This window comes from Dermochelys coriacea, chromosome 21 (assembly GCF_009764565.3).
Source record: "Dermochelys coriacea isolate rDerCor1 chromosome 21, rDerCor1.pri.v4, whole genome shotgun sequence".
Lineage (NCBI taxonomy): Eukaryota > Metazoa > Chordata > Testudines > Dermochelyidae > Dermochelys > Dermochelys coriacea.
In genome coordinates this window covers 10851226-10863534 of record NC_050088.1, presented here as the reverse complement: position 1 = coordinate 10863534, position 12309 = coordinate 10851226, and the positions used below count along the sequence as shown (strand labels likewise).

At 42.4% G+C, this 12309-nt stretch overlaps 1 protein-coding gene across 9 annotated transcripts in view; it reads right to left on the bottom strand.

The window, feature by feature from the left end:
* Nucleotides 1-12309, bottom strand: part of ANKS1A (ankyrin repeat and sterile alpha motif domain containing 1A) — a 158673-nt gene that overhangs the window by 94205 nt on the left and 52159 nt on the right. For all 9 annotated transcript variants that reach the window (XM_038379560.2, XM_038379565.2, XM_043500232.1 and 6 more), the window contains 5 exons: nt 7506-7802; nt 6818-6893; nt 6407-6508; nt 5162-5257; nt 1919-2115 (listed from right to left, as the gene is read on the bottom strand). In XM_038379560.2, the coding sequence (XP_038235488.1) occupies nt 1919-2115; nt 5162-5257; nt 6407-6508; nt 6818-6893; nt 7506-7802 (768 nt within the window). The remainder of the gene's footprint in view (nt 1-1918; nt 2116-5161; nt 5258-6406; nt 6509-6817; nt 6894-7505; nt 7803-12309) is intronic.

Sequence of the window (12309 nt, the reverse complement as noted above, 5' to 3'; positions counted from 1 at the left end):
TGTGCTCCTTGGAGTTGCAAAGGATTAGTTCATTATTATGGTACAAGCTGCGAGAAAGGGAGTGTGTGTTTAGATAATTTGCTTATGTTACTAATTAGCAGGAATAAATATGTTCTGGAGAGGCGTGCCGAGTTATGAGAGAACACACAGGACATTAAGCGACTTCCCTGGACCACATTCCTCACAACACTACAAGGTTACTACTTGACAGTTAAATAGCTCTAAAAATCCTGCCATATGCTCATTGCATTTGCACTGTATCTTGACTACTCTAGATATTTCATGCTCTCGCCAACAGCAGCGCCTACTGGCAAGCATGGATGCTCAGGCACTTGCTCCAAATCCCAAGCAGATTTTGGGGGAACTCCAATAAGTTTCTGCTTTTCATAGCACTTCCTCCCCCTTCCCATCCCATCCCAGTTTGGCAAACTTGACCTTCTGTGCAGGCTGTATGGGATGAGTTTAGCCTCAAAGGCGGCACTATTACAAAAAGGCCCCATATACGGACTTAGTCTACTTTTAGCGGTGGTTCATGGCAGGTGTTGGATGTTTTACCCTTGTAAAAATGGTCTGGCAGAAGTTTTCCTAAACGTTTTTTAGATTGGTCTCATCACTATTCCAGTAGCAGATGTACTAGAGGAAAAAGAGGCTCTCTAGGTTCTCGTTTTGAAACTGTACAAAGCTGGTTTCAACATCCACCTAGCTGGTGAATTATTCATTGCCGATTTCCTTCTTGTCTGCTTCAGCTCCCTCACTTCAACCTCCCAATAAAAAACACAAACATGCTACGAGCCAAGGTCCCACCCACCCCATGGCAAAAGGTTGCCACCAGCTACTAAAGCCCCAGCAGATGCAATTAACAGAAGGCTAGTTAGGCAGATTTCTTTGAAAAAGACCTTCCAATGACTACACATTTCACTTGCAAAGCCTCCAGCGTCCCTTGCAGGATTCTGTCTGCAAATGACATGCAGAACAAATTTGCTGCCAACGCTAATCACAACAGCTGAAGCATCTGGGAAAATCAGCTTTATTTTATCACTGGGCATTCAAAGATGACTGGATTACATGCCTTTTGGAGAGGGCAAAGGGTGGCAAGGGAGGAGAAAAATGTCTCAACTCTGAGAATCATACTAGACTCCAAAAGTTTCCTTATAGCCAAGGAGTTAAACCATAAACAAAAATACGTCCTGACAAAGTGAGTGACACTCACTGTATAAAACCCCCTCAGCAGCCCAACACCATGCTGGATACACAGCACAAGAACCAGAGATAACCCAATGCAATTAACAAACAGCAGATTTAAAACAAATATTCTTCTCTCAATCCAGTCAGCCTGTGGAACTCCTTACCAGGGGATGTTATGAAGGCCTACAGCATAACTGGGTTCAAAAAAAAGAACTAGGTAAGTCCCTGGGGAATAGGGCCATCAATGGCTATTAGAGAAAATGGTCCAGGATGCAACCCCACACTCTGGGTATCCCTCAACTTCTGACCACCAGAAGCTAGAACTGGGTGACAGGGGATGGATGACTTGATAAATTGCTCTGTTCTGTTCATTCCTTCTGAACCATCTGCAACTGGCAACTATCAGAAGACAGGATATTGGGCTAAAGAGATGATTAGTCTGGCCCAGCATGGCCATACTCATCTTCTTACAGACTTGGACAAAAAGCCGACAGACATGATGTAGGAGTGGTTACACGCAGGGAATACTATCGAGAGAGCACACACATCCCAAGCAGGAAAGGAAGGAGATCCTGATTGCTCTAATCAAGCTTAGCGGTGGATCTAAAACTTATTTCCAACTGTGCAGTTGGGTGCTCAGCCTGTAGCAAGAGTGCAGTAGTGTATGGGAATGAAGATAAACACTTTCTATATTCCTTAAAGAGACAGATAAAAACCATACATGGCTACATACAGGCCTGATTCCCGCTGCCTTAAGACCCGTTGTCTCTGCTTCCTTATTCACAGAGTCTCTGTCTGAAGACCTCCCACTGGCGAGGCTGTCCAATGAGTGACAGGATGTTGCATTGTATAAAGCTTCATAAGGACACTCCTCCTCTGGGTTCATTTCAAAGTCTATGATCAGTTCAGTCACTGCTTTCTCCACATCACCTGGAGGGAACGAAGAATGCCCCATCAATGACATGTTGAAAACAGCAGGAGCTACACAAATCAGGACTACAAGCAAGCCGCATGGATAAAAATTGATGATTTGCAAAGGGAGGAGGGTTTTTTGTTTTTGTTTAAAATCAGATATTTTGGATTTTGTTATTTAAATTATAATACGTTTTTCTTTTTAAAATAGACCTGTTTAAAAATAAATCTGAATTTAACAACATATGTTAAGGCCTAAATATTGAACCATGTTTTCATAAAGAGAAGTTTACGTATCTAAAACATTTAAGATTATTTTGTTTAATAAAAATAAATTGCATGCTGTTGTATTTAATAAAATTCCAGTTATAACTCTAATGCAGCTTGACACAAATAAGTAAAAAAAATCTAGTAAATAAGCAACAGTCATTCTCTAACATACTAAAAGTGCAGAATTAATAATCTGAAAATATTGAGCTATATAATTGCTCAAATGTATATATAGTATAACCCTCTTCATAGCAAAAAGATGCACCAAGTTTACTGTAAAGACTATTTAGTTGTAAATCAACATGCTTTAATGGTTATATCAACCAATGAGAAGGCACCTTTCTTTAGAACTATAACTGAAGCACAAAGGGAAAAGCTGATTAAAATTGATTATTTAAATTGAGCTTTCCACTTGGTGATTTAAATCATGAAGAAATCTGAGCCCTTAGCGATTATATCTGAGAACTCGTGGTGGGCGGGAGAGATCCCAGCGGACTAGTTAAGGGCAACTATGGTACCTATATATAAAAAGGGGAATAAGGAAAAGCCATGGAATTATAATCCAGTCAATTTAACTTCAGTACCCAGAAAGATAATGGAGCAAATAATCAAGGAATCCATTTGTAAGCACCTAGAAGATATGACAATAAGTTACTGTCAATATGGATTTGTCAAGAACAAGTCATGTCAAACCAACCTAATATCCAGCCTTGTGATAGGGAGAAGCAGCAGATGTGATATATCTCAACTTTGGTACAGCTTTTGTTATTGGCTCACATGACCTTCTCAAACCACCAATTAGGGAAATATACAGTAGGTACACAATTGGTTGGAAAGCCATACTCAGAAGTAGTTATCAATGGTTCACAGTCAAGCTGGAAAGGCATATCGAATAGAGTCTGCAAGGATCTGTCCTGGGTCTGGTTCTCTTAATCTTAATAAATGATTTGGATAATAGCATAGAGAGTACACTTATGAGTGTACTGATAGGATTGGGAGAGGAGGGGTTGCAAGCATTTTAAAGGACAAGATTAGAATTCACAGTGATCTTGACCAACTGGAGAAGTGGGGGGGAAGGACAGCTCAGTGGTTTGAGCACTGGCTTGCTAAACCCAGGGTTGTGAGTTCTATCCTTAAGGGGGCCATTTAGGGATCTGGGGCAAAAATTGGGGATTGGCCCTGCTTTGAGCAGGGGGTTGGACTAGCTGACCTTCTGGTCCCTTCCAACTCTGATATTCTATGAAATGGCCTGAAATAAATAGGATGAAATTCAGTTAGGACAAACAAACTACTACACTTCGGAAGGAATAATCAATAGCACAAATACAAAATAGGAAATGACTGCCAACGAAGGAGTAGTGCAGAAAAGGATCTGGAAGTTATAGTGGATCACAAACTAAATATGGGTCAACAATGTAATACTTATACAAAAACAAAGCAAAGATGTATTAGCAGGAGTGTTGTAAGCAAGACATGAGAAGTAATTATCCCACTCCACTCAGCACTGAAAAGCCCTCAACTAGAATCCTGTGTTCAGTTCTGGGTACCAGAAGAGATAAATTAAAGTCCAGAGGAAAGCAGCAAAAATGATTAAAGGTCTAGAATATGACATCTGAGGAAAGACTGGGAAAAAAAAATTGGATTTGTTTAGGCTAGAGAAGAGAAGACTGAGGGGAAACATGGTAAGTATCAAGTACATAAAGGTTGTTATAAAAAGGAGGATTCTCCTTAACCACTGAGGACAGGACAAATAGCAATGGGCTTAAATTGCAGCAAAGGAGGCTGAGGTTAGACATTGAGACATAACTGTAAGAGTAGTTAAGCACTGGAAAAAGTTACTTAGAGAGGTTGTGAAATCTCCGTCATTGGAGGTTTTTAAGAATAAGTTGTCTAACCTACAGATGTTTGTCTAAACACCTGTCAGGGATAGTTTAGATAATACTTAGTCCTGCCTTAGTGCAGGGGCTGGACTAAATGACCTATCAAGGTCCTTTTCACTTCTACATTTCTATTTTGATTTAAATCAATTGACTCTACAAGCAAATAAAAGTGGCCTAGCAATTGAACAAAAATCTAGGTTGCATGCATCACTGCTTAGATATCATGCAGCACACCCACACAAGGACCCTACAAACTCATTAGGGGTTGCCCCATTAGAGAACAGAGGCTGCCGTTTTCAGTTCAGTTTGATGTCTTACCCACAAGGCTCCTCAAACCATGCTAGCAATAAGCCTTTTTTGACTTCACCAATGTTTAGCCTGGACTTCCTTGATCAATGCTGGAGAAGGATTTTTCCCTCAGTTATAAAAACCTGTTCTATAGACCAGACCTTCTCCACCAGGGTTGTGCGTCACTACCACGCACCCCTGGAATGCACCCAATCCTTTGGTACACTTTTTAAGGGAGGATGCGCCACATACATAGGAAGCACTGCAGTTGATTTTACCGGCTATGTTTGGTACTTTATGGATCTTTTTATTGGTTAAACAGTGCAGTAGCAAAGACGAGAGCAAACAAATGGCAGCTCCCTCTGGATTTATGGAGGCATCCACTCACCCCCAAGGGCAACAGATAGGATACGTTATGCAAGTCAGATTTAAAGAACCAGGGGGTGAGAGGAAAGGGGAATCATTGGTTTCAGACTATTTGGCTTTCTGGGCACAAAGTATGACTTTTGGATTTATTATAACTGAACCCTGTCTCTTCTATACTCCGAGAGCAGTGCAGTCATAAATAGTCATCTGCACACCTGCAGATGACTCAAGCCCTGCCTCCCAGATAGCAAATTTCATACCCTGTGGTATCCGGACTGCAGGTTCAGTGGCAGGAATGACAGGTGTTGGCAGAGCCTTCTCTGTCGCTTTGGCACTCTTCTTCCCAGTTGTGTCATCTGTGCAGGAAAGAGAAAAAGCAACATTCAAATAGCGAGAAGCTCACCAGTGGGTTTGCCACTTACGCAGGTTAGACAGACAGTCCTGTTCCCTGGTTCAATATCATGCATGCCACATTCCCACCTTGTGGATGAGCTACATATTAAGATGGCTCAAAAGAAATCAAAGTGCAGGGTCACATCTCGGAGCTCAGCTCGCACAATAGAAGCAGATTACCCCTTTAATCACATGTCCAGGGTTAGAAATAATGACACTTTGAACTTCTGCAGAATGCCTTTCATCAAAGAACTACAAAGCACTTTACAGATCAACTAATTAAGATGCACACCCAACCTTATCAAGCAGATTACTATGTAGCTGTTTTGTGAGACACATACTACACTGAGAAGAGGCAGTGTACTTGTGTGGACCAGCACAGGATAGTCAAGAGACATGGTTTCTAGTCAGGGACTCATGATCACAGGCAAGACACTTAGGGTAAAAATACTAAGTTTAAACACCTGAAATTAGATATCTGAGTTTAAGTGTTCCACTTATGCTATTTAAGACTTGAAAACTTTCAGCTTTCAAGCAGGCGTCATTTCCCCATTTGTAAAAATGAGGACAGTATTTGGCAACTTCACAGGAGTAGCATGAAGTTTAATTAGTTCTTGTTTGCAGAATGCTTTGAACCTATGACACTCTGCACAAATACTTAGTATTACTAACAGTTACATGCGAGATGTGACAAACACCATATCCAACTAAAAGAAAATTTAATTACTACCCAAGTGAGAATCTAGCTAGGATGTCAGAGCTAACTCCCCCACTTTGTGCAAAGGGTCATAGGTCCTTTTATTCCCACAAGTAATCAAGACCTCTGTTTTAAGGATCATCTGCAAGATGGTACCTCCTAGAGCATCATGATGAAACACTGGCAGGGCACAGGATCAGTGACTCAGAAAGAGTACCACCAACTGAGGTAAAGCATGACTTCTTGCAGCATTCCTAGATACTTCCCTCCAAGGACTGTCCTGGCCTGAAGATGTTTAGCTTGTGATGTTAGCTAGAATCACGGAACATGATCATATGGCTGCAGCCACATGTACATTTTGACAGAAAAATAAATATAATGACTAGAAACACACACACACACACGCTCTATTTACCTTCAATGAGAGCTGCAATTTGTTGGCTTTTCTGAGACGGAAGTTCCTTCACAATATCCAGAGCTGTCAGGCCTCTGTTATCTTTTATATTCACATCAATACCTAGAAGAGATAAAGGCGGACAGGGTAAAAGAGCATTTTCAGACCATCTGCAACAAAGCTAATTTCTTGTAACTGAGTCATGTCTTAGATGCTCTTCTAGTCATTTCCAGGGCTGAGTTAAAGAAATTCTTCCTCCAAAGAGACCTAAGACCCAACTACCCAGAGAATACTTCTTCCATGAGTCACTCAGAGTAACTATTCTTCCACCACTGGCTGATAAGAGAAAAATGCTGCCACCATACACCATTCCCTTATCACATGCTCCCGGTAAAGAATCTCCAGGCTATTGTGTCAAAATGTCGTTCTCACCTGCAGCCAGTAATATTTGTACCACGTCTGTCTTGCCAAACAAAGCAGCCTCGTGCAAAGCACTGCCCTTCTCAGTCTGTAAAAATTAAACAATATATCATGAGCCCAGATTGTGAACAGTAATCCTAAATCATTTTAGGGATTTATGAAAACAGAAAAAAAAGTAGATGCGGGCACAGTACACTGACAAAAGCAACTCACTGCAACCAATACCCATTACCGGAGTCACATCGTGTGAGAAGCTATTCTGTGGCATTAAGAATTTGGGGTGGGAAGAAGATTTAGTTTAACATAGGAGGGCCTCAGAATTATAAACAAAGTAAAAACCTCTCCAAAGTTTATTTAGAGTGGGTGTTCTCCCACAGAAGAAAAGACAGATAAGACATACAAGTTTATTTCTGTGCTAACTGAAGTGGTTTGGTAGGAAGAGAACAAGTTCTCTCCACTCCTTTTGGGGACACATTTCACTGCTGTATATCTGCCCCATGAGGGACCCCCCCAACACAGCCAAGGACTGAATGGGAGACTGAGCTATTCTCATCCTTAAAGCGGAGTCCTCCAGGATAGAGGTTAAAAGAAGCTTGCCCTACCACTACAGTGCCTTTTCTATGGGGAGGACTCCAGCCTCCCCAGCTGCTCTCTGACCCCTTTCACTTGCACTAGATTCACACACTGATTGACATGATACCTGGTAGTTGCTATCCATGCCAGCATCTAGGAGGACATGGACTACAGCTTTATGTCCATTCCTAGCTGCCAGGTGCAGGGGTGTGTGTTTCTTAGTGTTGCAGCTTAAAAGATTGGGGTGAGCATTCAGCAGCATCTTCACAACCTCCAGCCTTCCATAGAGTGCGGCCAAATCCAGAGGCGTCTCGAACTTGTTATTGCGCATCGTGGGGTCCGTCAGTTCCTCCAGGAGAACCTTCACAACTTCCGTGTGGCCATACTGAGCAGCACAGTGCAGCGCAGTCTCATTGTCATTATTCTGAAGGGTCATAAACACAACAGCGTTTCAGAAGATGGAAGAAATGAGCCCTTAGGTGCCTCACTCAAAACCATTGAAGTTTAAATGTAAAAACAAGACAAACAGCAAGTAGTGGGGATGCAATAAATCCGTTTGAACATAAAGAGCCCGGAGCAGTGTTTTGGTCACGTTCCTACTCGCATTTATCAGGCACAGGTACCCTTCATAAACTGACCAACCCACCCAAGAAAAGCCTATAGAAAGTCTCAAAACGCTCATCAACTGACCTTTGCGTTCTGAGCTATGGGAAGCAGTTGCTGTACACAGATATACACTGCTTTCAAAGCACTGAACACAAAAGCAAGAGGCCATATTAAAAGTTAGAGGACTGCCAAGTTTCTGTGGATTGTCATTTATTTTGCAAGCTCTTGCAGGCAAGGTCCCGTCTCATCTATGAAGCATTCAACCGTCTTGGGCACCATAACTAAGTAAACGCAAAACGTAACAAGCAAACCACGGTATGGATGCCATCTACAGTAACTTAATCGCCATTGTTTAAAATTTAAACTTCAATTGTTTTTAGAATCCAGTCATTTCTCCTATGACTGAGGTTTTGATTCTTTTGCAGCCATTCCGCTTTTACAATTCTGAAACTTGGAAGCAGACCATTTCAGAAAGCGTGCAGTATGTTTACATTATCGCATGCAAAAACTTGAATTTAAGAAATTTAGTGAGCAGCACAGCTAGATCTCTGTGCCAACCAGACCTTCTGAGGCAAGGCCCTCAATTCAGCAGTGGGGAAGTGTCTAAGCCAAAAGTGAATGCCTCTACAGTGAAAGCCTGATCCAATTAATACATGCAGCATCTGTCAAGTTAAAAAAAAAAAAATCAGCAGTGCAGAGTAACTATAGGCAAGCAATCTGAAAAAATTTTCATTTTCAGGTGCAAAATATATGTAAACACCTTCCCTGGATTTAAGCCAGTCTGCTTTCAACTCATAAGCTCCATTAAAATGTCTAATTTTACTACTGTGTATTATATACACAGAAGTATTTCTGTTTAACAACATTCAAGTACTTACTAATGTCTGCTTTGATGCAAAAACCTTCAGTACAAACTTGGGCTTTCTCTGCTGCTTTCATAGCAGTTCTAATGGTGACAAAATTGTTTTTGCTATACTTCCCTTTTTAAAAAAAGGATAGCTATTTGTCTAGCTAGATTTCATTGCATATGGCCAAAATGTTCCCATGTTGTTTTTTTTGTGAATGGTATTTTGTGGATTACAATTTGCAGAGGAAAGTCTCAATATTTTGCACCATTTGCCATTGAAATAAGCTGTGAACTGGTCGGGATCTGCACGTGCTTTAATCCTACTAATGTGTTAAATCACAATCTAGAGATTACAAAACTCATGCATGCAAACTCCCATTGGTTTTTATCTGGTATTTGACCGCATCATTTTTCAGCCACGTGAAATGCATAAGGAAAGTAGGGAGCTGTGGAGACAGCCTCTACAGTCATGACCCACTTATAAAAACAAACAGAATAAGGAAGTGAGAAGCCTCAACAGCCACATGCAGAAATAAGCAACATTTATAAGAGAAATGTGTGGGAGATGCAGGGAATCACTATTGGAGTACAAGTTTAACAGAGAGTCTAACAGCACAGGCTAAAAAGCCATAAAGAAAGAGCAAGCACAGGGAGCCAGGCCAGTGAATGCAAAGTGAAGACGACATAACATACACTTAAGCAAGGGGAAGATATTGAATTGCTAACAGTGAACACCTAGCACCCCTTATCTGTACATCTCAAAGCATTTACCATGGTTGGGAAGTAGCATTAGCCTCATTTTACAGATGGTGAAAACAGCAGGGCATAGGTGACATGATTCAAGTCACACAGCAATTCCATGTTGGAGCCAGGACTCAAACCCGGAAGTCCTGGGGGCAAGTTACATGCCCTATCCACTGGACCATATAAATGGGCCAGTCACTTCTAGTTTGCTATTTGGAATCCAACCCATCTCAGACATAATTGAACAGCTTCTCCACAACAGTGAAATGAGTTTAGGGGGGGTCTCAGAAGACAAGTGCCCACATCACACAAACATTAAGTAATCTTCCCAATCTCTGCAGAATGGTATGGAGACTGTTGTGCTCACTTCTAGAGCTGATTTCTCCCAGCAGGCGCAACGGTGGGACAGTGCAAGGGGAAATGTCCTTGGCAGAGACAGCATGAGCACAGAACATTTCCACCATTAGGGCTGCCAGCCTAGAACCTTTCACCAGCACAAAATTCATACCCCTCAAATAGATCCACACAGCACTGTATGCATACAGAAGCATATGCCTGTTGAAGGAGTGTTTCAGAGATAGCATTAAATTTTCTAGTAAGTATTCCTTAGGTCCTCTACTTTCAGATGGCAATCAGGTCCAAAGAGGGAGGGGTCATGACCACCCTCCCTTTCCTTACAAAGAGATGGGAGGAGGCTTTGAAACTATGGATGGGACCCTAAAGCTTTTTCCTTTTCTAACATGGGGTCACAGGATGAAACAGACTGTACTAACAGTATCTAAACCAAGTCTTTCTCCACCATTGAATGACAGCCAGAAGCTCCTGTGAACTCAGTTGCATAGATGCTCATCTCAGCAATAGACAGCAAGAGCTGGTATCTTCATGGGTCTCCACTCCTTCTACTAGGAGAAACGGGGGGGCGGGAGATGTCACTATCCAGGTTTTCCATTGTACATGCACTCACTTGGACTTTTGAGCCTAGATTGCATTTACCCTGAAATCACTTCCCTTATGTTAATAACTGCAGGTTATCTAGGGCAAACATGCACAGAGCAACCAACACCAAACATACAAATCAGAAACCCACAAATGCACTGTGGGGAGCAGAGAAATGGACAACAGCTGGGAAAGCTATGAACACCCAACAGCCAAGGCAAGCACTGGAGCTATTCAGGGCAGAGGAGACTCACCTCCATGCCCCAAATCACCACCCCAAATGAAGGTGGGGAATGACAAAAAGGTCAAAAAATAACCCCCAGGTTACTCTGTGGTGGGAGACAAAACTCCTTCCCAGGAGCCAGAGACAGTGAGACTTCAGGTTTCAGACTTACTAGTCAAAGACAGATGAGAACAATGGAGACCCTAAGTAGGATCCAGGGACAGCTCCTGTAACACATTGCTCCTGTAGCAATCCCACCACCGCCCCTCTTCACAGCAGTTGGGAATGGGAAGTTGGGCTTCCTACAAGACTTGGCCCAGGAACCTTTGAGTAGGGAAGCAGAAGAGGGGAAAAGCCTCAGCTTACGCATCAGCCTCTGGAGCTAGTAGGTGTCTGGTAAATTTTTCCAACACTGGTAACTACGTACCTACTTACCATACTCCTTATCAGACCTGAATCCTATGCCTTTCACATACACAACACTTTGCGTTGGAGCATTCAATACTAACATTTCAACACACCTTCCCATGATTTTCCTAGTTCCCTCTCTTAACACATAATCTGGGCTTTGTTGCTTTGCGCATTTCTAAGAAAAAGTACTCTCAGCCTATAAAACCCTATGAAAACCCTCCATGCAGGGCCCAGCTATGCTCCCAGTCCTTCACGCGCTCACTGAAATACAATCTGAAACACACAGATGTCCCTCTCGCTGCACTTGCATCCCAAGATGAAAGAAGAAACACTTGCTGAGCAACACCCAGGCTACTTCTCCACTAACCAGCGTGCCATAATATTCCGATATAACAGGGTATGGAAGTAGCCAGAAGCTCTGGTATCAGTTACAGCATCACCGTTCCACACAAGAGTCTGCAGTCCCCTTGCACGCCCATTAATTCTAATAGGAACTCCACGTGGGACAGAGGATTGAACGGATTCTCCCATTTCTGTAGGTGCCCAGCATTGCCAAACACAAACATTTCAGAAAAAGGATCCTCAGTTGTCTGACCATCTATCGGGTGGTTCACTGTCCAGTTTTATTTGCAGACTCGAGATGGCATGCTTCCACTTTTATCAGCGGCCCATGCAGATTTTATAGCACACGTTAAACCCAATCTCCATTATTCGTTTGTTTCCGGAGACCAAATTAAAAAAAGAGACAGATAACTTGTGTGGCATAGCTTACTTTTTCTTTAACTGCAGGACTGCTAGCTTTTCTACTCTGGTTTTGGTTAACTGGTCAGTTTCTTCACAGGAGTTAGCCAAATTAAGGTAACTGTTACAAAAACAAAGGTAATACTCCCTCATCTCCTTAACTTAATTATGCCACTCATTATACACAGCTTCCTCAGGTCTGGAATAGTCTATAATCAGGTCACCTGCAGCGTACACTGCAGGGACCATCTGCTCCGTTGTAGGGGGGAGGGATAGCTCAGTGGTTTGAGCATTGAGCTGCTAAACCCAGAGTTGAGAGTTCAATCCTTGAGGGGGCCATTTAGGGATCTGGGGCAAAAATTGGGGATTGGTCCTGCTTTGAGCAGGGGGTTGGACTAGATGACCTCCAGAGGTCTCTTCCAA